Here is a 24,195-nt window from a genome sequence, read left to right on the forward strand (position 1 = left end):
AAATGTTTTGCCATTTTTACTTTTAAACATAAACAATTACTATTTTACATCCATTTTAAATAACATAACAAATAAAGAGATTCAGAAAAGGTGTATACTGCTTGAAGTGTAAAAACTGTACATTTAGGGGAATTTAGTCATACATATCTTAACTATAGCTTTGAATGTGAACTTTTTTGTTATTGTGCTTTGCAGACTGGCTGTGGTGTGGAGACTCTTGTATAATCAGACCCTTTGGTACCAGACACGTTTGAGAAATCAGATATCTTTGAACCCATCCATACAATTGTCACCTGGAGTTCGAAGTGAGGAAAAGGCCATTGTGTCACTTATATGTCACATACAAGCTGAGCTGCAGTCTGCAAACCAACATCTGAGCCAGAGCTTGTGTCTTCTCCCTGTAACTGGTAAAGCAGTGTTTTTCTTTTTATATGTGCTTGTGAGTATGTTTGTTGTTTTTTTTTTTTTCTCGCTTTACTTGTTTTCTATATTCAAACATAATATATGGCCAAAACTTTGCAGATACCTATCACACCTACTATAGCTTAGGCTAGGTTCACACTAACCTGCAAGGTGAAATACAACATTTTGCTGTGCAGGCTATTTCAGTGTTGATTCCAGAAAAGAGCTGTCTGATGCGTGTTTCATCACATTGCACAACTTCCTTCCCCTCCCAATCCTAATCCTATATGAACAATTCATTCACGTCTGCGATTATGTACGAGAACCCCAGCGCCCACTTGCATATAGTCTCTCATGGTGCGACCACATGCAAGTGATTGGCCCCTAACCAGTGGTGTATTTTGCTTGGTGCTCTAGGCAAGAGTAAAATCGGGTGCCCCCCATGAGGGGAGGAGAGAGATTTTTCAGCATTGACCTTCAGAATGACACTCGCTGGCCACCCTGGGAGCCATGATCAGGAGAGAGAGAGTGGTTTTTCAGCACTCACCTTTGAAATGACACCCACCAGCCACCTCTGGAGCCATGAGGGAGGAAAGACAGACATCTTTCTTCTGATCAGGAACAAGAGTGGGACACCCTCCAGCAGTCCGTAGCAGCCTGCACTGCTGTGCCTCACCTACTCCTCATCCTCAGTCACCGACTGCCACCCGTGTCACTCCTGCCAGGGGGCCACACCGCCCCTCCTGAAAAATGCTGCCCTAGGCAAATGCCTTGTTTGCCTTGTGGTAAATACGCTCCTGCCCTGAACACAGGCAGGGTGCATTTTCTAGTGTGAATGCATCCTTAGCGTTCTTGGGATCTTTATCTGCTCAAAAGCGATGTATAGTTGTATGCATTAGATAGGGATGCACCGATATATTGTGTTATCTACATTTTACCAAGAGGGAAAAAGGTGCTGATAATGGCCGCCGAAAACGCGTGATTTTGTTGTGATTTTACCAATTTTGCCATGGTTTTACCATGTTTAGGGTGCATTCTTCATAGATCATGTGACTAAAAAAAAGTGCGTCAAAACGCAACACGATTTTTATGGGTTTTCAGTGCATTTCAGGCCTGGTTCACACCAGTGCAGTTTGCATTTTGGCTGTTTTGCAGTGCATATTGTGTTTTTGCATGTGTGTTTTGGAGGCATTTTTTATACATTTTGTGGGGGTTTTTTTTTGCACTTCATGCGTTTTTTGTAAAGTCTCCATTTAAGTCTTTTGAACCAAAAATGCAACATTTTGTGTTTAAAAAGTCCCTGACCCTTTCCGAAAACGCAAAAAAGCTGCAAAAACTGCTCAGTGTGAAAGCAGCTTATTAGCCGAAAAGGTGCTGAAAATAAATTCATATTCATTTACATTCTTCATATTAATTAAAAAGTCAAATATAATATAATTGTATATTAAATATATATATATATTTTTAAACTGTCTGTTTCATTTGCGGTCAAATGCATCCTGAATTTTCGGTTTCAATCCAGGAATTTTCATTTTTATGCACCATTAATTTACATGTTTCAATAATGTTTAAATCAATATAAAAACTGAATATTTTTTTTTTTAAGGAGAAGAGTATTTCTTGTTTGGGTCATATAAGGAGTCGATAGAGTTCTGGAAGGGAGCATTACTGAAAGCCAGTCTTCAAGGTAAATTGTATTGCTTCTGCACATGAAAATGTACCATTTTCCTGGATGTGATGCTTTCAATTTTGTGTGTATTTGAACCTAGTACCTGCCTGCAGAATTACTTTAAGGATACTACAGTAGTAGTGGCAGACATAGATACTACATAGATACTACAGTAGTAGTGGCAGACATAGATGAGTTCCTACAGTTACACATACTCAACTGCCCATTTTGTCTCTGTGCTCTACCACTTTTCCCCATTAATTCTATTCACTAGCAGTGCCAACATCACTTGTGATTTCACACAGAACAGTTGACCCAGTCTAATGGCCCAATCTGTAAGGCCTGGTTCACATCTATGTGGGTGGTTGTGGCTACAGGAACCTCAGTGATACCTGCTTGAAAACTCGTAGGACTCCCGTGCATCTAAAAATGCAGCATGTTTGCAGGTGCAGGAACTGCATGGAAATCGCATGGTGCAAAAGATTTCCTGGCCGCTAAGCTTTTAGAATGGTGCAGGAACCTTTTTCCTGTGGGAAACACAGGCATGGCAACCTATTCAAATGAATGGGCTGCCATGCCCACGCAAACCCGCATAGATGTGAACAAGGCTTAAACCCCAAGTAGAGTTGTGTAGGGTTAGAACCTCTTTTAAGTGGAACTTTAGGCTAGTATTTGAAAATTGGCAGACAGGCAGGATTTTTAATGCAGAAGAGACATGCTTTGTCTCTTCTGCTTTAAAGCTTCTTACCAGCCTGTCCATCCTTGTACAGTAGGCTGCACAAGCTCAGCTCACTGCACAAATTCAGCAATGCCGAATCTGATCGAGCTCTCTCACATGCATGGGAGCAACGTCATCTCTGCACAGCCAATGACAGCAGCCGACGCTCGAGACCCAGAAGCTGGCCTCCGGAAGAAGTCAGTGGTGGGCGGGGAGTTCCAGAGACTGCTCATCACCGGATGTAAGGTGAGTATAGTTCCTCTTTAAGGTTTTATAGTTGTCTGTATTCCTCTTGGAAGTTTTCATTCAGTTCCTTTGTGTTTATCAAGATGGGAAGTGATTTTTTAGTAAGAAGCCACCAAAGTTTTATATATTTATTTTTTTAAAGTGGAAGTTTAGTCAGAAAATTAAGTCTTGCTAGATCTATTCAGGCTAGCCCCTTTTGCAGGTATAGCTATATAAATCCATATATAAGTCCATCAAATGTCTGGTGTTATAACTGATCACATGTGCAGTACTTTGGCAGTTGCAGATTAAAAGGATCTGAAAAGGATAGAAGGGTTTGATTCTGCTTTAACTGCTGCTCAGGGCCCTGGTCATCAACAAAATGGCAGCCTCCAGCAAGAAGAAATAGGGACAATGTGGAAGGCAATTTACATCACACGCTCATTTTGATAGCATAATTATTAATGTGAAATTGTTTTGTATCAATTATTATGAGTAAAGTTCCGCTCTAAGTAGTGTCAGTATGAAGCTCCTTCAGGTTTTATTGTGGACAGTTTATAGTTGGAGGGATGGCCTTTCTTATCACCTGCTGCTTTCATGTCCGTTTTTCTGTGTTCTTATGGATCTCCTCTTGCTCTTCTATGCTTTTGTAGAATATAGCAGACAAGCTGCCATGCTTCTATTGAGTAGTTCTTTCACTTCGTATCATATATTTATATATATCTATATATATTTATGTATGTGTATTATTTATTTGTTTTACAATAATCAGTTAAAGAAATGTGCAGATCCAACCTATCAGATTAATTGTTTAATTTGAAAACTAAATCCTGTTTGATTGTTGTTTAAAAACTGTAAGTTCGTTCAGTGGGAGCGCGACCTGGGAGTGGCTGTGGATCCGGAGGACTGGAATAAGGCCTGGTCACTCAAGAGCTAAATGCTCATTTAATACGTCCACGCTGGAGGCAGCCTATAAGGTATTGCTTCGTTGGTATTGGGTTCTGGCTCATTTGGCCTAGGCTAACCCTGCCTGTAGTGATCGATGTTTTCGGGTTGTGGCCATCGTGGCGATGTCTTGCATATTTGGTGGTCATGCCCAAGACTGGTTCGTTTTTGATCTCGTGTGTTTGGCCTCCTTTTCACTTTGTTTCATCTCTTTATACGCCGGGATGCTCTGTATGCCTTGCTTCATTTCCCTATACCGGGCCTCTTGGCTCATCAGCAGAAGTTGGCATCCTATTTGTTTTTATCGGCCACTAGAACAATTGCTCAGGCCTGGAAGAGTCTGTTTGTCCCTCTTCAGGGGGTGCAGGATTGTATGACCACTATGATGCTCAATGAACAGATGTCGAGTATATGCAATGACTCCCAACATAAATTTTCAAAAATATGGGAAACGTGGTTGCAGTATGCCTTTCCCACACTCCCTCTGGCTAGTCTGGGGATGTAATGGCGTTTGGCATTGGCATTCAGTGGTGGCGCTCTTGGACCCCTGCTCCTTCTTTTTTTTTTTTTTTTTTTTCTCCCTTTTTCTGTTCGTTTTTGGGTGACAGTGGACAGCTGCCTTTAGTTGTTATAGTCAGAATTTCATTAATGTTGTTGTAACTTATGTGCCATTGATAGCCCCTGCGTGGGCGTACCTTCTGCCTTGTTGGAGTTAGAGCACTGTTTCTCTATTATGTTTTTTCTTATCGGTGCAATTGATAGCCCCTGTGGGTGCGTGTTTTATTGCCTCTGTTTTATACTGATTAAAATTAATAAAAAACATTGAAATATAAAAAAACTGTAAGTTCTTCTTACTAGTCGATGTCAGTCAGCCGTCTGTGCAATGTTTCTTGCAGAGGACTTGGAGTCAGAAAAATTGCCTCTGTGCCATTGCTGGCTAACTGTTCTTAAAGTGTTACTAAACGTACAACAGTAAGATCAATCTGTATATGCAGTAAAGCATGCTTGTTATGCTGTGGAAATTAAGGGGTTAATTCTCTGCATTGTGTAAAAAGAATGTTTGATCCTGTGTTCTCTGATCCTCCCCTAATTCCACAGTCCCCATGCTTAGTTTAGTGTGTATTGCTAGAATGTTTTTTCTTTTTATTGTGAGGGTGCATGTGGTCAGCACAGGGCCAATCAGCACTGTGCAGTCAGGGGTCCTGCAGAATCATAGGACAGTAAGAGGAGAATGAAAATTCCTTCTCCCAAGCTTTAACCAGTGCTCTGCAGGACACTGATAGAAGTCACAAGTCTGCTTAACCTGCTGATGAGAAAAGGTATTTAGCAGTTTATACTTACTAAAATAATTGTATTGCCATGTTCTGTGGAAGACTAGATATAGTGAATGCAGAGTCCTGGGTTTAGTAACACTTTAAAGTGGAGTGTTAGTCAGAAAAATATGTCCTGCTAGATCACTTCATGTTGGCCCCATTTGCAGGTATAGCTATTTAAAACATTAAAAATAAGTGTGACTACTGGTTAACTCCTTGATGACGGCTGCAGGCAAATTAGCGGCCTCACAGAACTGGGCTTTTTTTTCGGTTGGGTTGCTAATTTGCGTACCTGTTTTTCTGCTGGCGCGTTCCAAGCACAAAGACTAGGGTGTCACTGAGAGCCTCAGGTCCTGTTCTAACGATCGGGACCGGAAACTCACTATTCTGTGTCACCTGATTGGTGTGATAGGCTCTGATTGGCTACTCCAGTGATCAGTCACTGTGAATCCCATCCCCACCCCCTTGTTTTCTCTCTCTGAATGAAGGAGAGGGTTACATTGTATATCTCTGTCCTTGCAGAGAGAGGAAAAAAAGTTTGTAAAAAAAAAAATTAATAATAAAAAAATACAAAAAAATGCCTAGATCAAGGTTTGTGCCAGGGTTATTGTTTGGGTCAAGGTTAGGTTTTTTTTTTTTTGGCCAGGGTTTTTTTTTTAATTTTTAAATTAGTATCAGTGTTAGTTAGTGGCAGGTATAAAAAAATAAAAAGTAAATTGCGCTCTATTGTTTCCGAGCAGTACTACAGGTACAAACAACAACTAACATACACATGAGGTATCGCTGCAATAGTCAGGAGCAGAAATTATTTTGGGTTGTTCTTTGGTGGTAGGTTATGGTAGTAGCAAGAAATATACAGCTTTTTTTTTTACTAATTTGGGCCTGTTTTCCTTTTGGTAATTCAAACAAAATTCAGGAGATATCCATTACCATTTACCACCAAATGAAAGCCCAATTGTCCTGAAAAAAAACAAGGTACATTATATTACCAAAGGTATTGGAACATCCCTTCAAATCATTGGATTCAAGTGTTCCAATCACCTCCATGGCCACAGGTGTATAAAATCAAGCCCCTAGGCATGCAGACTGCTTCTACAAACATTTGTGAAAGAATGGTTCACTCTCAGGAGCTCAGTGAATTCAAGTGTGGTACCGTGATAGGTTGCCACCTGTGCATTAATTCCATCTGTGAAATTTCCTTGCTACTAATTAATCCACAGTCAACTGTTAGTGGTATTATAACAAAGTGGAAGCAACTGGGAACAGCAGCAACTCAGCCATGAAGTGGTAGTCCATGTAAAATGACAGAGCGGGGTCAGCGCATGCTGAAGCACACTGAGCGCAGAAGTCGCCAACTGTCTGCAGAGTCAATAGTTACAGACCAACAAACTTCATGTAGCCTTCAGATTAGATCAACAACAGTGTGTAGAGAGCTTCATGGAATGGGTTTCCATAGTTGAGCAGCTGCATCCAAGCCTTACATCACCAAGTGTAATGCAAAGCATCAGATGCAGTGGTGTAAAACATGCTGCCACTGGATTCTAGAGCAGTGGAGATGTGTCCTCTGGAATGACCAATCACGCTTCTCTGTCTGGCAATCTGATGGACATGTCTGAGTTTGGAGGTTGCCAGCAGAATGGTACTTGCCTGACTGCATTGTGCCAAGTGTAAAATTGGGTGAAGGGGGGATTATGGTGTGGGGTTGTTTTTCAGGGGTTGGGCTTAGCCCCTTCGTTCCAGTGAAAGGAACTCTTAAGGCGTCAGCATACCAAGACATTTTGGGCAATTTCATGCTCCCAACTTTGTGAGAACTGCGCACCAGTGCACAAAGCAAGGTCCATAAAGACATGGACGAGTGAGTTTGGGGTGGAGGAACTTGACTGGCCTGCACAGAGTCCTGATATCAACCCGATAGAACACCTTTGGGATGAATTAGTGTGGAGACTGTGAGCCAGGCCTTCTCGTCCGACATCAGTGCCTGACCTCACAAATGCACTTCTGGAAGAATGGTCAAACCTTCCCATAGACACACTCCTAAACCTTGTGGACGGCCTTCCCAGAAGAGTTGAAGCTGTTATAGCTGCAAACGGCGGGCCAACTCAATATTGAACCCTACGGACTACGAGTGGGATACCATTAAAGTTCATGTGCGTGTAAAGGCAGGCCGGCCAATACTTTTGGCAATATAGTGTATAATCCACCTGGATGCACAAAGTAGTTGTGATGATATGTACGATTTTGCTAACACTTGTCAAAGTTCCAAAATTGTGCTTGGGCGTTAAGATTTGTTTTACCATTAGGCACGAAGGGGTTTAAATCCAGTAGTAGACTGTGTCTCCCTGTTCTGCCCATGCTCAGTTGCTCTCCATTTTTAGGCACTGCCGAATTTGTAGAGGCCGATCTGCTGACAGCCTTAAAGCGGAACTAAACCCTCCTATCTTTTACAGCCAAGGAAGAACCTTCTCTTTGATCAGCAATTGCCATGGTACTGCACATGTGATCAGTTAGGACCACAGCCATTTGATGGTTTGACAGTTTGGTTGAGGACACTAGCAAATATGACAGCTAGCAATCTCTGCATTTCAGGAATATAACTGGTTTTTAAACTGTTAAATTGATAGGTTTAGTTCCGCTTTATGATTTATTGCTGTTCAGGGGCTCTGGGCTTCAACAAAATGGCAGACTTCAGTAAGGAGAAACAGGAGCAATGCTGGAGGCAATTTACAGCACACACTAATTTTGGTAGCATAATTATTAATGTGGAATGTATGTTCCTACAACATTATTTTTTATCAAGTTGTTATGGGTAAAGTTCATTTTAAGGGCATTTATAAACATATTGGTTGATGTTTTTTGTCACGTTGAAGTAACTTTTAAATAATGTTTGTATTGTGGAGTAGGAAGAAGTCGAGCTGGGTTACTTCAGACTCGTTATTACTTGGCAATACTTTACTGTCACTTATATCACTACAATTTAAATGATGCACAAGGCCTGTGTGACCAGCTGGTGAAGGTGCTGCTGATTCGATCAGATCTGCTGGCAGAGACTCTGCATGGTAAGATCCCTGCTTGCCCTTTTTCAATTACTGTATCTGTAGAACACAAGGCTGACAACTCTGTGTTTTTTGTGTATTTAGATGGTGAGGAATCTGATGTGCAACTGTTGGAAAAGATCCACCCAGAAGCAGCACTGGCTGTTATCCAATCTATGGGGAGATTCATGGCTGCATATTTCACTAACCAGTTGCTGTATGTCTTCCCTCCACACAATGTCTGTGTTCTGGCACCTCTGCATATTATAGTAGGTAAGTCTTAATATTTCTATGTCACATTTTTTTGCATTTATTAAATGACACTGTCAGAATTTGTCAGGGGCAATAAGGGGCAATAAACACAATTGATGAAATGTACCAACCTGACAACTACCACCACAGGAATTTTAATATAAATGTAAAATAAATGTAAAGAAAAAGATTTGCAATCTGGGACCCCTGGATCACACACTATCTGCCTGCGAACTTTGCTCTCTCAGCACCAGAATATGAGCATCCAAATGCCAATTACATATACTTGAGTGAGACCTTTAATCATATACATTTGAATACCCACCATACCCCTACCCATTTATCCTCAATCCCACCTTTTTTAATTCTTTATTCTCTCAAGCTTTCCCTTCTCCCCCTACTTTATTTCCTTTTTTGTTCTACCACCTTTTTCCCTGTCCCTCTTTTTGCTTCCTTATAAACATCATCACTCCCATCCCCCAAAAGGTACACATAAGCTTTTCTTCAGCGTATCCTCTGACCACCACCGTTAGTCTTACAATAATGGTTATCAGTGGTTATATCATGGATATTTCATCTCTGTTAGTATTGTGGACTCCCTGTTTCTACATTATAGAACTGTGACATTACTATGTTGCACCATGTACTAGACAGTTGTTTTAGTTCTCTTTTGTATCATGTATACTGGGACAAATTACTCAACTTCAAGGTTTTGTAGTAGAGCTAATGCTTTATGTGCATAATTCACAGATCAGTTTCCCAGAGTCGTTACATTACAGCACAACGTAATTGCCGGTGCTGTCAGAGATCAGAACCTTTCCAGTGTTTGGACAGTAGAGTACGCTCTAGACTTGCTTCTGACTGGCGGATTGATTCCAGAAGCTGCATGGCTGGCGAATAAGCTGGGAGACTGGAAGATGTCTGTTTCTATGGCAGTGGCCTACAATCTGCATTTGAAGAGCATTTCTGAGGAGTAAGTTCTCTAATATAATGAGGTTATTTACCCAAAACAATATTTACCTAAATTCAGTGTGTGGCCAAAAGTAATTGTACAATATCTTCTTTAAAGGATAAATTCACCTTTCATAACATGTTACACCCATGTTCAGGACAGTAAGACACTGTAACATGTTACTGTAGGACCTGGCCTCTCACTCTTACTGTAGGACGTCTGTCCTACCGAAACAATCCCCCAAACCCCCATTGTGACAGCTAGTGGGAGATCTTCTCCCCCCACTAGCTGTCACAATTTCAAAAAAAATTTAATTCATGCACAGAGTTAAGTGAATGGAAAACTACAAGTCCCGACAGCCTTTTCTCAGTGAAATACCACGGCACTGTTGAGCACTGTGGTAGTTCATTGATTCTTCTTGTTAGTGTAAAACTGCCTGCCTGTACAAGGTACGGGAAGAGAAATTCCACTGACAGTTTGCAGGAGACTTGCATGGCACCAGTGATCTGCTGATCACTGGTGCAATGCTTTTTTCAGGCTCCTAAAACAAAAAAAATAGTAAATGCACATTTTTTTTACCTACAAAGGCCACTGTTGCATTTCTGCAGAACAACAGGGTGAAAGTGATTCAGTGGCCAAGTATGTCTCTTGATCTGAACCCAATTGAACACATATAGGGAATTCTGAAGAGACAAGTTGAGCATCACATATCCGATTGCCTCTCGGGGGATCAGGAAGGATTTTTTTTCCCAGCAGGAGCAAATTGGATCATGCTTTGCTGGATTTTGTGCCTTCCTCTGGATCAACTGTGGGTGTAGGAATATAACTTTTTTTTTTTTGGTGAACTGGATGGACTTTTGTCTTTTTTTTTCAGCCAGACTAGCTATGTAACTATATTACTCTCCATCCAGCATCCCTGTTCTAAAAGAGGTCGTTCTTGAAGAATGGAAAAATATAGATGTTGCAATATGTTGTCAACTTGTTCATTCCATGCCTAGAAGACTTGGTGCTGTCCTTACAAATCATGGAGGTCGTACAAAATACTAGATGTAGTAGTTTTTTGGTGTGGGGTGTATTCATGTTTGCATCAACTAATTTAAGTAAAACTGAAGATTTTGTAATCTATTGTTAACCTTACTTTCATGTAACGAGCTGAGCAAATGTTCTATAAAACTCAGCTTTGTCAAAATTTTTGAAGTTCTTTAAGATATTGATTAAAATCTTACTTTTCAAAAGGGGTGTACTCCTTTCTGCTGAGCACTGTACAATATTTATAATGTCATCCCCTCCTCAAAATGTCTCTACTTCCTATCTTGTATTCTGTGGGATTCTATCAGTTACGTGGGGCTTCTGCAGCTACAAGTTGAGTGCTGTAAGGCAATAAAAATAGTTTGCCAATGGGCAGCACACTATAACATTGCTATTTGAAGAACTTTGGTCTGCAGCAAACCACCCTCACTTTTTCCACCCCACTTCCTTTTTAACCACGTCTTACCTGTAATATATTATTGTCCTTAATTCATATACTCACCTGCCTAGCAGATTAAGCACTGTCCTGCTGTGACCTGCTTTGCCTCTGTCACAGCATGTGCCAAGGGTCACCATTTTTGCTCCTGACATCATCAGGTTCTGGATGCTTCTTCCTGATTCAGGCAGCCCGTCCTCCTAACGACACGCATCAGGCCCACCCTTCTCTGGCTTCTGTGAGTGAAAGTGAAGCATCCTGGAATATGTGACATACATATCCCACAAAGCTTCATAGTGCTGAAGTCATTAAGGCCGTATGCACACAAAACATTATAAAATTGCTTCTCCTCTTGGCAGCAGCGTTTTGGCAGAAAAAAATGCCTGATGCTTGTAAAAGTGTCTAACGCTTTTACAAGCGTTTAGGTGCATTTACAGGCATCAAGAGTTTGGGCATTTATTCATTTCATTGGCCACAATAATAATTTTTTCTGGCCATTTAAATGATTTAATGCTCATGCACTAAGTGCGCTGGAAGGCTTGACATGTTTGATATCTATCTATTTAGCGGGGGAAAACAAAAAAATAAACAGACAATTTTTTTTTTTTTATTGAGGCTGGAGAGAAGAGCACAAGCTCTGCATTTGGAGGATGAAGTTCCTCTTTAAGCACTCCAAAGAAGGAAGGTGAATGTTTGAGTAGAATTACATTTTGATACTAAGGTTTTTTCACCAGGTTAATGTCTATTACATATATGTGTGAAATGAGCATCGAAATGACTATACATTTGTTATTAAAAGCTTAATTTTTACATTTCAGAAATAAAGAAAAATTGCCATCCATGCCCTTGTATCTGTCCCCAGGATACATTTTCCAAGAGAAGTTACAGTCCTTTCTTGGCCAACCTCCATCTTTAGACGGCTTGGACAAGAAGCACACTGGAAAAAAACAATTTACTGGTAATTATTGCCCTACATTCATATTGTACCAAATATTTGCCTAAATATTTAGAAAGTAGTTATACGAAGTAGTGCCTTCCATTGAATGGTTTGCTTCATAACAGTCACACATCTTTCTATGTTCAGCACCTTATTGATGGTGATGTGCCATTGTTTACAAGAATAGAAGGATGATTTAGTGGTACCATAACAACTTAGAGTTTGTGATAGTTGTTTCAAAAGAGAGGAAACATTGACTGGGTTGTGTCATTCCCAGTCCTGAATGTGTGGGGTAAAAATAATCAATGTTAATTTATTACAGGCATTTATAGTGGTTACAAACTATGCAGAATGTTGCATATTATGCTGGAAATTGTTTTGCAGCCAATCTTCAAAGTACATTTAACCACTTAAGGGCCGCCCTATAGCAGATATACTGCTACATGCCAGCAGCTGTGCACAAAATCACTTATATATACGTGATTTTGCATTTCCAGGTAAGGGGCGCGCACCCTACCCGCGCTGCCATTAGCGGATGTCGGTCACCGGGCCCTGGCCGGTAATTACCCGCCGGCGCCCGGTGCTTACCGAGCATCTTCCGAAGGGGAGGGAAGATTGTTTTGTTTACTAACAATCTTCCTCCCTGTCATTTTGAGCACACTTCTCGGGATGGCTGTGCACAGTACATATCCCTCTAGTGTGTACTAGCCTTAATCCAAAGCACGGAGTGTGATTTCTGACTCCTCTCTCTTCCTTCTGCTGTCTGCACTAGTCACTTCTGACAGGTTATCCCGACACCACAGAATCTCGGGAGATGGCCATGCCTTTTGCCCCCCCCCCAGCTCACAGAAGGTGATTGACAGCCTCAGCTGTGCATGTTTCTTTATGAGACTTTTTTTTTTTGAGGGGGGGGGGTGTTCTTTCTCTCCACTTGGGTCTCAGATTGCGTTCAGCTCACCTCTCTGTGCTGTGCAGTGTGTGGCATCAGATTCTCACCCCCTGCCTGCTGAAGCTGAGAAATAGTTTTTGAGCTGTGTGTTTTAGAAGGGTGTTGGGAAGAGAGGGATCCAGATAAACAGAAATAACTTGTCAGAGGATTTGTTTCATATCTGTGTATCGCCTGAGGCTAATCAATTCAGTGGGTATTTGTAAATGCTTACATCCACTTTATTCTTTCACTTTTGCACAGAAAAAGGGATTGCTAATTTTTCTGTAAAATACAGGCCATGGTGTGCATAGTTGAGTGTAAAATACCAGAGCAGTTGGCTGTTGCACATTGGCATCTTAGTGGTGTTAAAGCTTACATTCCATAGGGCTAAATTGGACCGAGTGGGCAGTGTCTAATGCCACTGCAGTTCTGTTGTCCTTTTCTCTCCCAAACATTCACCTTACTGTTCAACATAATTCATGATCTTGCCAGCACAATGCACCCAAGGTTTGTGTGGGGGCCCTCATCTAGCATCAGGAGCCAGGTAAATAAAGCAAAAAATTGTGTCCCTTGTGGTGCAGTGTTAGGTGATTGGAAGGCCTATTCAGTAAAGCAACCAGTGAGTTTTACATCGATTTCAGTATAGTAAACCTTGCTGATCGTTGTTCTTTGTTTTTCCTCATTAAAGCGATTAGCACATTTAAGACCAGGAAAAATAAAAAATGTAAATTTGTTTTAATGCTGGCACTTTTCAGATCCTATTGAGGAAGAAGATGCAGATATACTGTTCACTTCAGTGCAGGAAATGTTAAAAGCTGCTGTAATGGCAGATGCAGAAATTCTTACCGAAACCCTTCGCCAACTGATGGAGTCAGCCAAAGAGCTCATCGGGAAGCTGCCGGGTCTTGTTCCAGAGCGTCTCTACCTGCCAGCACCACCATTATACTGCCCCCAGCCATCATCAGTTAGCGAAGTAAGAGTTTGTCCTTTTTGTCCTTTCTGAACCCTACTTATTCCAAAGTTCAACTCGCATCTGTACAATCTGATTAAACAATCTTTTAGATTTACCAACATCAATGCAGTGTGTAATCCTGCCTGATTGGATACAGATAGAAAAGATAGTTTAGGTAGGTCCTCCTCTTACATAGATTTAGTAAATGTAAAGAAGTTGTAGTAAGGCTGTAAGATAAACTGATCAGCCGTAACTATGACCACTGACAGGTTATGCAAATAACACTGATTATCTCATAACAATGGCATCTGAAAGTCAGTGGGATATAGAAGGCAGCAAGTGTACATGTTGTCCCTGAAGTTGATGTGCTGAAAGCATAAATAATGGGCATCGTAGTTTGTAGTGTATGGGGCTTTGTAGTTTTAGATTGGTCAGGGTGCCCCTGCTTACCCATATCTACAGCCAAAAGTGCCTACAGTGGGCACATGAGCATCATAACTGGACCAGAGAGCAATGGAAGAAGGTGGCTTGGTCTGATGAATCACATTTTCTTTTACATCATGGGGATGGCTGGGTGCATGTGCATCACTTATTTGGGGAAGAGATGGCACCGGCATTCAGTATGGGAAGATGGCAAGCTGACAGAGGCAGTGTAATGCTTTGGGTAATGTTCTGTTTGGAAACCGTGGGTCCTGAGATTCATGTAGATGTTACTTTGACACATACTACCTACCTAAATATTGTTGTTTACCAAGTACTACCCTTTATGAAAATGGTATTTCCTCATGGCAGTGGCCTCTTTTAGCAGGATAATGTGCCCTGCCACACTGCAAAAATGGTTAAAAAATGATTTGAGGAACACAACAGTGAGTTTGAGGTGTTGACTCCACATCCTCCAGCTCTCAATCTATCGAGCATCTGTTGGATGTGCTGCAAAAACAAGTTCGATACAAGTTCCCATCATGCAACTTGCAGGACATAAAGGATCTGCTATTGACAGCTTGGTGCCAGATACCACAGTGTACCTTCAGAGGTCTAATAGAGTCCTTTTGCCACCAAAACAGGTCAAAGCTGTTTTGGTGGCAAAAGAGGGACCTACTCAATATTAGGTGGATCATCTTAATGTTATGGCTGACTGGTGTACATACACTTTTGACTATATTGACTCACTCTCATGGCTCTATTTATTTAGGACAGTAACTTGGACTGTCTGGGGAAGATGGATTGCTATAACCTTCAAATCTGAACAAAGGAAAGCTCTAGTTCAAGCAGGGAATGTGATGGGTGGGATTTTATGAAGGTTGTTATACTTTAGTATTTTTATATTATTGTACTATAAATGGTCTTACGATGGGGGCATGGCTAGAGTAGTGTTATTTGATATTTATATTATTGTTGTTGCATATGATAACTGCATGTTGGAGTCTAGCAATGGTGTTTTCTCCTTTTTGGTTTTCAACAGTATTACATCTAACAGTCATATTTTACTACCAATGCACACGTGAATAAAGCAAGGCAATAAGGCAGGATCTGAGATCCACAATTCTGGTCCATTTGCTTATATCTGGGGCTACAGAAGATATCTGTAAATCTAACTTACCATGTGTCTGCCTACTATCCTAACATGAGGAACACAATTCTTATCTTTTGGATCTGATGAAAGAGAGACTTATAGATATCTTCTGTTTTTAAAAGAACCTACTGTGGTTCACACTGGTTTAGTAGAGAGCATTTGGTTCCCTGAGTGAATTCCACTTCTTTTAGGCTTAGGAATGAAATCAGAAACTGACGATGACTTGAATTGTCTCCTATGCCCAGACTTTCTGTTGTTTGGAAGCCATTACTGGCGTAATCACTCACTTAGATTCTTTTAAAGCAGGGGTCAGCAACCCATAGATCGCAATCTACCAGTAGATCGTGGCCAGGTGACTGGTAGATCGCAGTCTATGCTTGCTGACCCACCATTCCACAGCATCAAATAGAGTGCAATGTAGAGGGACTATTTGTAAAATTGGAGCTTAAGTAGGGAGCAAGGGCCACATAAGCCAATGCCTCCTCTGTAGTGCCGGCTCCTGTCCCATGCGGAGTGATATTAACTGCACTTCAACTTTTATCCCGGCTAATGGTCTCCAGAGTGGTGCCAGCAGCAGGAAAGAAAAGATTTTCAGATCAGTGTGTAGCAATATGGGCATAATAGTATAGGGCTGCTTTCACATTAATGTGCTGCGGTTTACCCACACCACGGGTGCAGCTTTCCTGTGGGTTTTGTGAGCCATAGACTTCTATTATATCCTGTGGGTTTGGTGCACTTTCTGAAAGCGCACCAAAACTCCTGAATGCTCCTCTGAAAAGCGATACGAGCCTGTCTAACAGGTGGTGAGGAGGCGATATGTTGCCTGCTCAGCTCCTGATTTAAATCTATGATTGCTGTGCAATGCACACAATTGGGACATGGTAATATGGCAATTAAAGGTTTAAATCAGGTGTGAGGAGGCGACTCTGTGCCTGGTGATCTTTGACTTCTTCCATGTTGTTCCATGTGTCCCTGTTTTAAAGTTTGTCTGACCTTACTTGTGTTTTTTTATTCTTTTCTTTAAAGGATGACTCAAGTGATTTGCTTTTACAAATGGAGAAACAGAATCGGCAGAAGCTATCTGGGGTTCTCCAGAGAATTCTTTTGCTGTTACGGGCAGCCCACTGTTCCCTTCCTGCTGCCCAGTGGTACATCAAGCAAATAAAAAGAGCAAGGAAAATCATGCAGAAGGTTCCTTTTTTTTTTTTTCTTTTTTTTTTTTTATACTGCAAATTTATGGATTTGGATTTGTGAGGCGGTTTTATTATTGATGCATGTTGTGTTGACACTTAAAGTTAAACTCTAGCCAGATATAAAAGACACAATTTAGTGTAGCTCTATAATCATTCATACATCTTTGAATGTATTTTTTAAATAAAAGCTGAATTTGACCTGGTATCAGCCGTTTGCAGGAGGTTTGGAGTGAGAGGCAGCACAAGGGGCTAGTCAGTTTATGTGCTGACAAGAAGCATGCTGATAGAAGGAGAAAGAACATTTACAGAGAGATGAGCTCATTGCTCGGCTGCTTTCATTGTCCAGTCATAGGCTGAGGCAGGTCCAGGATACCTGGTAACCTGGGTGCAGAGGAAGTGGGTGAAATGATGCTGTCCATCAGACTGACGACATCTAGATGCAGAAGAAAATGACAGAGGCTGTTTTTCTTTTTTTGTCTTTAAGGGGCAATTCATTTTATTTTACTTTATTTAGCCGGACTTCTGTTTTATATGTCAGCATGTGCCAGGTCACATTATCTGAGATGTTTTACTGATTGTTACTGTGCAAGGGCTTTAGAGAAGAAGTTTTTTTTAAAGCACTATTCCTGGGTTTCCCTTTGCTGTGGTTGAGCAGAATCTACGTATATGCATTATTTACTATAATGCCAAATGTTTGTGGGCATCTGACCATCACTCTTATATGAGCTTGTTGCAGACACCATTCCAAAGCCACACATAGTAGTAGACATTCTTCCTTCCTCCTTGTGGCTAGAACAGCCTCCACTCTTCTGGGAACGCTTTCCACAAAATGTTGTCTGTAGAAATTTTTGCCCATTCAGCCAAAGGACTATTTATGATGTCAGGTACTGATGTTGGGCTGGAAGACTTGACTGCAGTTGTTTTCCAGTTTAGTAGGGCTAGGGTCAAAACTCTGTGCAGGCCACTCATGCTCCTACTAACCTACCAAGTGACATATCGGCATGGATGTCACTCCACTTCCTCAAACTCAATCTTTCCAAAACTGTGCTATTAGTATTCCCCTCAGCCCGTGCCCCCTCCCCTGACTTCTCCATCAAGATCAATAACACAGTCATCAGTCCCTCCCCTCATGCCAGGGTACTAGGTGTAATCCTAGACTCCCATCTGTCCTTTCAGTCCCAAATCCATTCACTGTCCAAATCTTGTAGACTTCACTTCCACCTCATCTCCAAGATACAACCGTTCCTAACCTTGGAAACTACTAAGCAATTTATTCACTCCCTTGTTATATCTCGCCTTGACTATTGTAACTCCCTCTTCATTGGCCTACCTCATCGCAGGCTATCCCCTCTTTCGTCTATCATGAATGCTGCTGCCAGACTCATCCACCTTACTAACCGTTCTGTATCTCTACCAAATAAAAAAAGAAAAAAGCGCCACTTACAAAAAACACCAAAGTGTCAGCAGCATATCCCACCCAAAATAAATTTTGGCAACAATAATCCAAATTATAAGGTATGTGCTAATAACAAACTTACACAAAAGTGTATGTCATCATCCAAAAAACATTAGTGTTTTAAATAACTTATAGTGTCCAAACATAAATTAGTGTCCAAAAAAATATATATCTTCAGTGACTTGAACCAATTGTGAGAAATCCACCACCAAAGGAGATTAAATAAACTCACCAGAGCTAATGGCTGGTCAGATTATAAACCAGCAACAGCGCTTGTGCTCTGGGAGCAATGAACCCGATGTCCAAATAGATATGGTGATGTTTCAGATACTTCCAGATAATAATCACAGCCAAACAACTTTGCAGCCCAAGCTCTTATGATGAACTTCTCCACTCTTTCTCATACCTCCATTACAGCATGCAGTACACTCAGGGACAAAAAAGAGAACATAATGGTGCAATACGTTTTTTTCATTTATCTCTTTAATAAAAAAGGTATAAGGAAACTCACAAACAAGGTGTCCAACAGACACCAGCTTCAATCACAAAAAAGGGTTGAGATACAGTTAACGCTCACCGCAGATCTCTCCCATACAGCACAGACCAGCAAGGCTCTCTAACGTCCACATCAAATAGGCTACGCCCAACCGGTTTCGTCACACCGACGTCATCAAGGGGCGGTACAGATGGGAACGTCAGACAGCTCTTATAAATACCACCCTTCATCTACATAGTTTTAACACCCAGCCAATCACTGCGTTCCTAGTCTCCTTAATCACGCCGGCTAGAACAGGTGTTTCCCAATTTAATTATACATATACTCTATTATATAAACAAAAAAGCTAAATATATATACCCTGCAGGTTTGAATCAGCACAATACCGTTCTCCTTCAAAATCACCCACAAAAAAATAAAAATATAAAAACATAAATATATGCAGAAAAGCAATATATACCATCCTGTGCATGGCTCTTCAAACCACAGAAAAACCCTTAAAGGGCCATGCACAGAACTTAAAGCACAACTCTTCTCATACACAAAAAAAATTAAAAATAATTTTTTTTTTTTATAAAAATATAAACCAAATTAAAATAAACTATATCTAACGATCACTACATGTAATCAATATTTTAAAATATTTATCTTAAAAATTAGTCAAAAAACAATTTAAATCAATATCTATGTTTAAACCTCTTGGTACTAAAGACTCCAATTCATATATCCAAAAAGTCTCCTTTTTTGATATTTCTTTAATCAGATCTGAACCCCTCCAATGACATTTTACTCTCTCAATTCCATAAATGTCGCTAAACTCGGATCACTATTGTGTCTTAATTTAAAATGTCTTGAAACACTATGTTTGTCAAACCCTCTCTTTATATTGTTCAAATGTTCATTTATCCTAGTCTTCAACTGTCTCCCTGTTCTTCCAACGTACTGAAAATGACACGGGCATTCCAAAACATAAATCACATGAGAGGAATTACACGAAATAAGTTGTTCGATCTTATATTCTTTCTTAGTTATATTTGAAATAAATTTCTTCCTCTTTATTTTATTCGATCTATTTATCGTTCTACATGCTTTACACCTGTTACAATGAACAAATCCCTTCAAATCGGGAAAAAAATCCACCTCTTTTGGTGGATCTAAAACATTATGCACTAATTTCGTCCTTACAGATCGATTTTTCTTATAAATAAATTTAGGTTTTTTTGGGATGATCTTTTTCAATACCTCATCTTTTAACAAAATCGGCCAATATTTCTTGAAAATACCCTCAATCTCTTTATACTGATTATTAAAGTTGGTAATAAAAGCCATATCAAAGTTGTTATTCTTTATCTTTCTATTAGACAGAAAAGTACTTCTATCCTTTTTATCAATCATTTCCCTTTCTGTTGACAAAAAAGGTTTTTTATATCCTTTCTCAATAAACCGATCGATCAATACATCAGTTTGATCAACAAAATCTTTCCTTAAACTGCAATTCCTTTTAATTCTTGTAAACTGACTTCTTGGGGTATTATATAGCCATTTAGGATGATGTCCACTTGAAACCGGGATATAGCTATTTTTATCAATATCTTTAAAAAAAGTTTTAGTATAAATCTGTCCATCATATTTATATAAGATCAAATCCAAAAAATTAACCTTTTCAAAATCTTTAGTAACAGTAAACTTCAACCCATAACGGTTTTTATTAATATAGTTTGAAAATCCTTCAAGATCTATTTCAGAACCCCTCCAAATTACTATAATATCGTCTATGTAGCGCCTATACAGCGCCACCTGTGGCCATTTTTCAAATATACATTCTTCTTCCCATTTATCCATAACGATATTAGCTACACTGGGAGCATACTTAGCACCCATAGCAACGCCCCTACATTGCTGAAAAAAAGTATTATTATACCAGAAGAAGTTATTCGACATCACAAATTCTAGTAATTCACAAATAAATGCTGTTTGAGTTCTTTTAATATGTGATTTATGTTTCAATGCCCATTTAACTGCTTTCAAACCATCATCTTGTTTAATGCTGGCATATAAGGACTCAACATCAATAGTGACCAAGTAGCAACCTTCAATATTCTCTAAACTCGCCAAAATACCAATAAGTTCTCCACTATCCCTTAAAAAGGAACGATTGTTTTTCACTATCGGTTGTAAAAATGAATCTATGTATTCTCCGACTCGAGAGAAAATAGAATTAATCCCACTCTACCAGGGGGTGTTTTTTTATTTTTATGTAATTTGGGTAGGTAGTATATAGTAGGAATTTTTGGATTATTAATACATAAATATCTCGCCTCTTTCTCGTTTAAGACTCCTAAGTCTTTACCTTTATTAATCAGCAGTTTTAATTCACCCTTCAATCTTTTAGTAGGGTTTGATGCAAGAATTTTATATGTATCTTCAACTTTAAGCAATCTATCCATCTCAAGTTCATAATCTTTTTTATTTAAGATAACAATGCTACCACCCTTATCAGCCCCTCTAATAACAATCTCTTTTCTTTTTTCTAAATCTTTAATACCTTGTCTGAGTTCTTTTGAAGTATAATATCTCTTTTTAAGATTCATATCTTTAATTTCAGTCTCAACCATTTTTTTAAAAACATCTAAATATTCATATGTATCTCTACCCCTCACTGGCTTCCCATTGCCCAACGGATAAAATACATAACATTAACAATAACGTATAAAGCCATTTATAACTCTGCCCCAAATTACATCACCGATCTTGTCTCTAAATATCACCCAAACCGTACTCTCCGCTCCTCGCAAGAACTCCTGCTCTCTAGCTCCCTTGTCTCCTCCTCCCATGCTTGTTTCCAGGACTTCTCCAGAGCTTCCCCCATCCTCTGGAACTCTCTACCCCAGTTTATCAGACTATCGCCTACTCTGCTCACTTTTAGGCGATCTCTGAAAACCTATCTCTTCATGGAAGCCTATCCTGCCCACAGCTAATAATGGAATCTTCTACTCTTCCAACCAGTCCATCCCCCACAGTTACTACCTTTTGTACCACTAGCCCCTCCCTCCTAGATTGTAAGCTCCAAGGAGCAGGGCCCTCAAATCCCTCTTGTATTGAACTGTATTGTTGCTGTATTGTCTCCCTTTGTGAAGTGCTGAGCAAACTGTTGGCACTATATAAATCCTGTATAATAATAATAATAATAATGCTCCTTGACACCAAACTATGTTAAACCATGTATTTATGGGCCTGTCTTCCCTAAACCAGTAACACAAGGTTGGTAGCACACAGTTGTCCTAAACGGCTTTGTATGCTGTAGCATTAACAGTATCCCTCAATGGAAGCACTTTAACTCAGTAATTTGGAGGGGTGTCAACATACTTTTTGGCATATGTTAGCTTAAATGACATTTACTTATTTCCTCCTTGCTGTTGTAGATTCGTGCTAAAGGCGTATTACCCCCTCTGAGTTCACTTCCAGAAGCTTTACTTAATTATGCGAATGGAAAGACTGTGTTTCTCAAGCCAGGATCTGGTGGAGATTTCGTATCCTGCAATGTAGTAGGTGAGTTTGGGTCAGTTGTTACATACTCTGTAATAGACAACTGTTCTTCTGCAGACACATTCATGGTGACGTAGTTTACCAGTTTAAAGCGAGGAAGCCAGTTGTGAAAAATCATTATGCATGTAGCCTATCAACAGTCTACAATGTTCCATAGTCACACAGACTGGAATTAGTACTAGAGAAATTCTAGGCTGCCTCTGACTTCAGTACTTGTAAGTCACTACCATGGCACAAACTGCAGATCAGAAAAGTCACAATGAAGTCAGAGCTTCTAATCTGCATTTTGGTTTTAGTTGAGAAAAGTTTAGATCAGCATGCAGTTCAGAGAACTACTGTTTTCAGGATTGTAAAGCAATGACACCCTCCATTCTTCTTCAGTGCATGTTTACGTTCAAGTAAGATACATGGGACAGTGTTGGATTACATTCTAGTTAATTAGGAAATAAACAGGAGTACCTCTAAGCAGAGTTTACACAGGGCTGATGACTCTTACCCCTCTGCCATGTGACAGCACTTTTCCAGTCATCGAGTACCAGCGCTGGGCCAAACGCAAAGTTCCAGCACTTTTTCAGGAGCGAAAAATAATGGCTTCTCATGATCTTTCATACCTAGAAGTAGCAGTTGTTTTCTTGGCTTTCATGGGCCGAATGGAGAAAATGGAACATCTGCAGTGCACAGGTTTTCCTTGAAGTCTAACCCCAGGTTTTAGTGAACTTTAAATTGTTTACTATTTCCTTCACTAACACCTGTGCCCACTGTCAGCACTGAATAAGTATGTAGCATAAGCTACATACAATATACAGAACTGTGTTTCGGCAGCGGGAGAGAACTTCCCACTCCAAAACAGAATCGAATCCAGCTGAGCAGTGCTCAGCCATTCACAGGAAGCATTGTATTTTATGAACGAATACAAGGCTTCCTCTGATTGGCAGGCAGATGATGTCATAATCTCCTCCTCAGCCTGTCAGAGGAAGCCATGTATTCATAAAATGCAAAGCTTGCTGTGACTGGCTGAGCAGCGCTTAGCTCTACTCGATTTTGTTCGGGAGTGGGGTGGGAAGTTCTCTCCCGCTGCCGAAACACAGTTCTGTATATTGTGTGTAGCTGATGCTACATATAGTTATTCAGTGCTGACAGCGGGCACAGGTGTTAGTGACGGAAATAGTAGGTAGAGCTTTAAAGCTGAACTCCAGTTTCCCTCCCCACTGTACAAATTATCTCCTCCTTTTGCTTAAAGTTGTTCTAATGCTTTTTTTTTTTGGTTTGTTTTTTTTTAATTAAAATAATAAATATGGTATACTTAGCTGCTCTTTGCAATGGTTTTGCACAGAGCAGCCCCGATCCTCCTCTTCTCGGTCCCCCGCTAGCACTCCTGGGTCCTCCTCTTCAGCCAGTACCCCATTGAAAGCTGTTGTGGGAGCACTAGTGCAAGCTCACTCCTGAGCCTTGCTGCCTCATCACAGAGTTTGATTGACAGCAGCAGGAGCCAATGCTATCGATCTGCCGAGTGCCCATGCACAGCACTGGATTGCAATAGGGCTCAGGTAACTATTGGGGGGCTGGGGGGGGGGGGGGGCAGGGTCAGTGGGAGAAATAGTGCCCTATCACTGGTGTCAGTTTGAAGTATAGTGCCCCACCATTGGTGTCAGTGGGCGAATTAGTGCCCCTCTGTTGGTGTCAATAGCTGGAATGATGCCCAGTTGCTGGTCTCAATGGGAGGAATAATGTCTTTTGTCAGTGGGAGGAAAAGTGCACGAAGGGCCAGATAAAGGCGAGCAAAGGGCCACATTCGGCCTGGCCGCAGTTTGGAGACTTCTTCTCTAGAATGTGAATAGGCCCTTGGCATCCACCGGTACAAGACTGCTGATTCTGCATTGTATGGGATGGAGGTTAGAGCTGTGACTGGTTGGACTTCAGGCAACCAGTCTCATGAAGAGCAGAAAGCCTGCAGGAGTAGGGCAATCGTGCCCTAGACAAAATGAGCAGTTAACCCTACAGGTACCCACTGCAATGGAGCCTGCATATCATGCCCAAAGTTTAGCTTTAATCATTATGCTTTACATACCACTACACTAGAGAAAAGTGTCAATAGCAGAGATGTGGGCCAGGAACTCGCTGGTAAGGAGGAAAATATTATG

General features: G+C 40.6%; 1 protein-coding gene across 4 annotated transcripts in view; it reads left to right on the plus strand.

Moving 5' to 3' along the window:
* Positions 1 to 24,195, plus strand: part of CPLANE1 (ciliogenesis and planar polarity effector complex subunit 1) — a 163,988-nt gene that overhangs the window by 47,461 nt on the left and 92,332 nt on the right. For all 4 annotated transcript variants that reach the window (XM_089687835.1, XM_089687836.1, XM_089687838.1 and 1 more), the window contains exons 13-21: positions 196 to 407; positions 2,009 to 2,089; positions 8,173 to 8,328; positions 8,410 to 8,577; positions 9,307 to 9,529; positions 11,792 to 11,931; positions 13,594 to 13,811; positions 16,390 to 16,554; positions 21,931 to 22,057. In XM_089687835.1, coding sequence (XP_089543961.1) covers positions 196 to 407; positions 2,009 to 2,089; positions 8,173 to 8,328; positions 8,410 to 8,577; positions 9,307 to 9,529; positions 11,792 to 11,931; positions 13,594 to 13,811; positions 16,390 to 16,554; positions 21,931 to 22,057 — 1,490 coding nt within the window. The remainder of the gene's footprint in view (positions 1 to 195; positions 408 to 2,008; positions 2,090 to 8,172; positions 8,329 to 8,409; positions 8,578 to 9,306; positions 9,530 to 11,791; positions 11,932 to 13,593; positions 13,812 to 16,389; positions 16,555 to 21,930; positions 22,058 to 24,195) is intronic.

The sequence above is a fragment of the Staurois parvus genome, unplaced genomic scaffold (assembly GCF_062004578.1).
Source record: "Staurois parvus isolate SC_StPar_1 unplaced genomic scaffold, SC_StPar_1.0 ptg000438l, whole genome shotgun sequence".
Taxonomy (NCBI): domain Eukaryota; kingdom Metazoa; phylum Chordata; class Amphibia; order Anura; family Ranidae; genus Staurois; species Staurois parvus.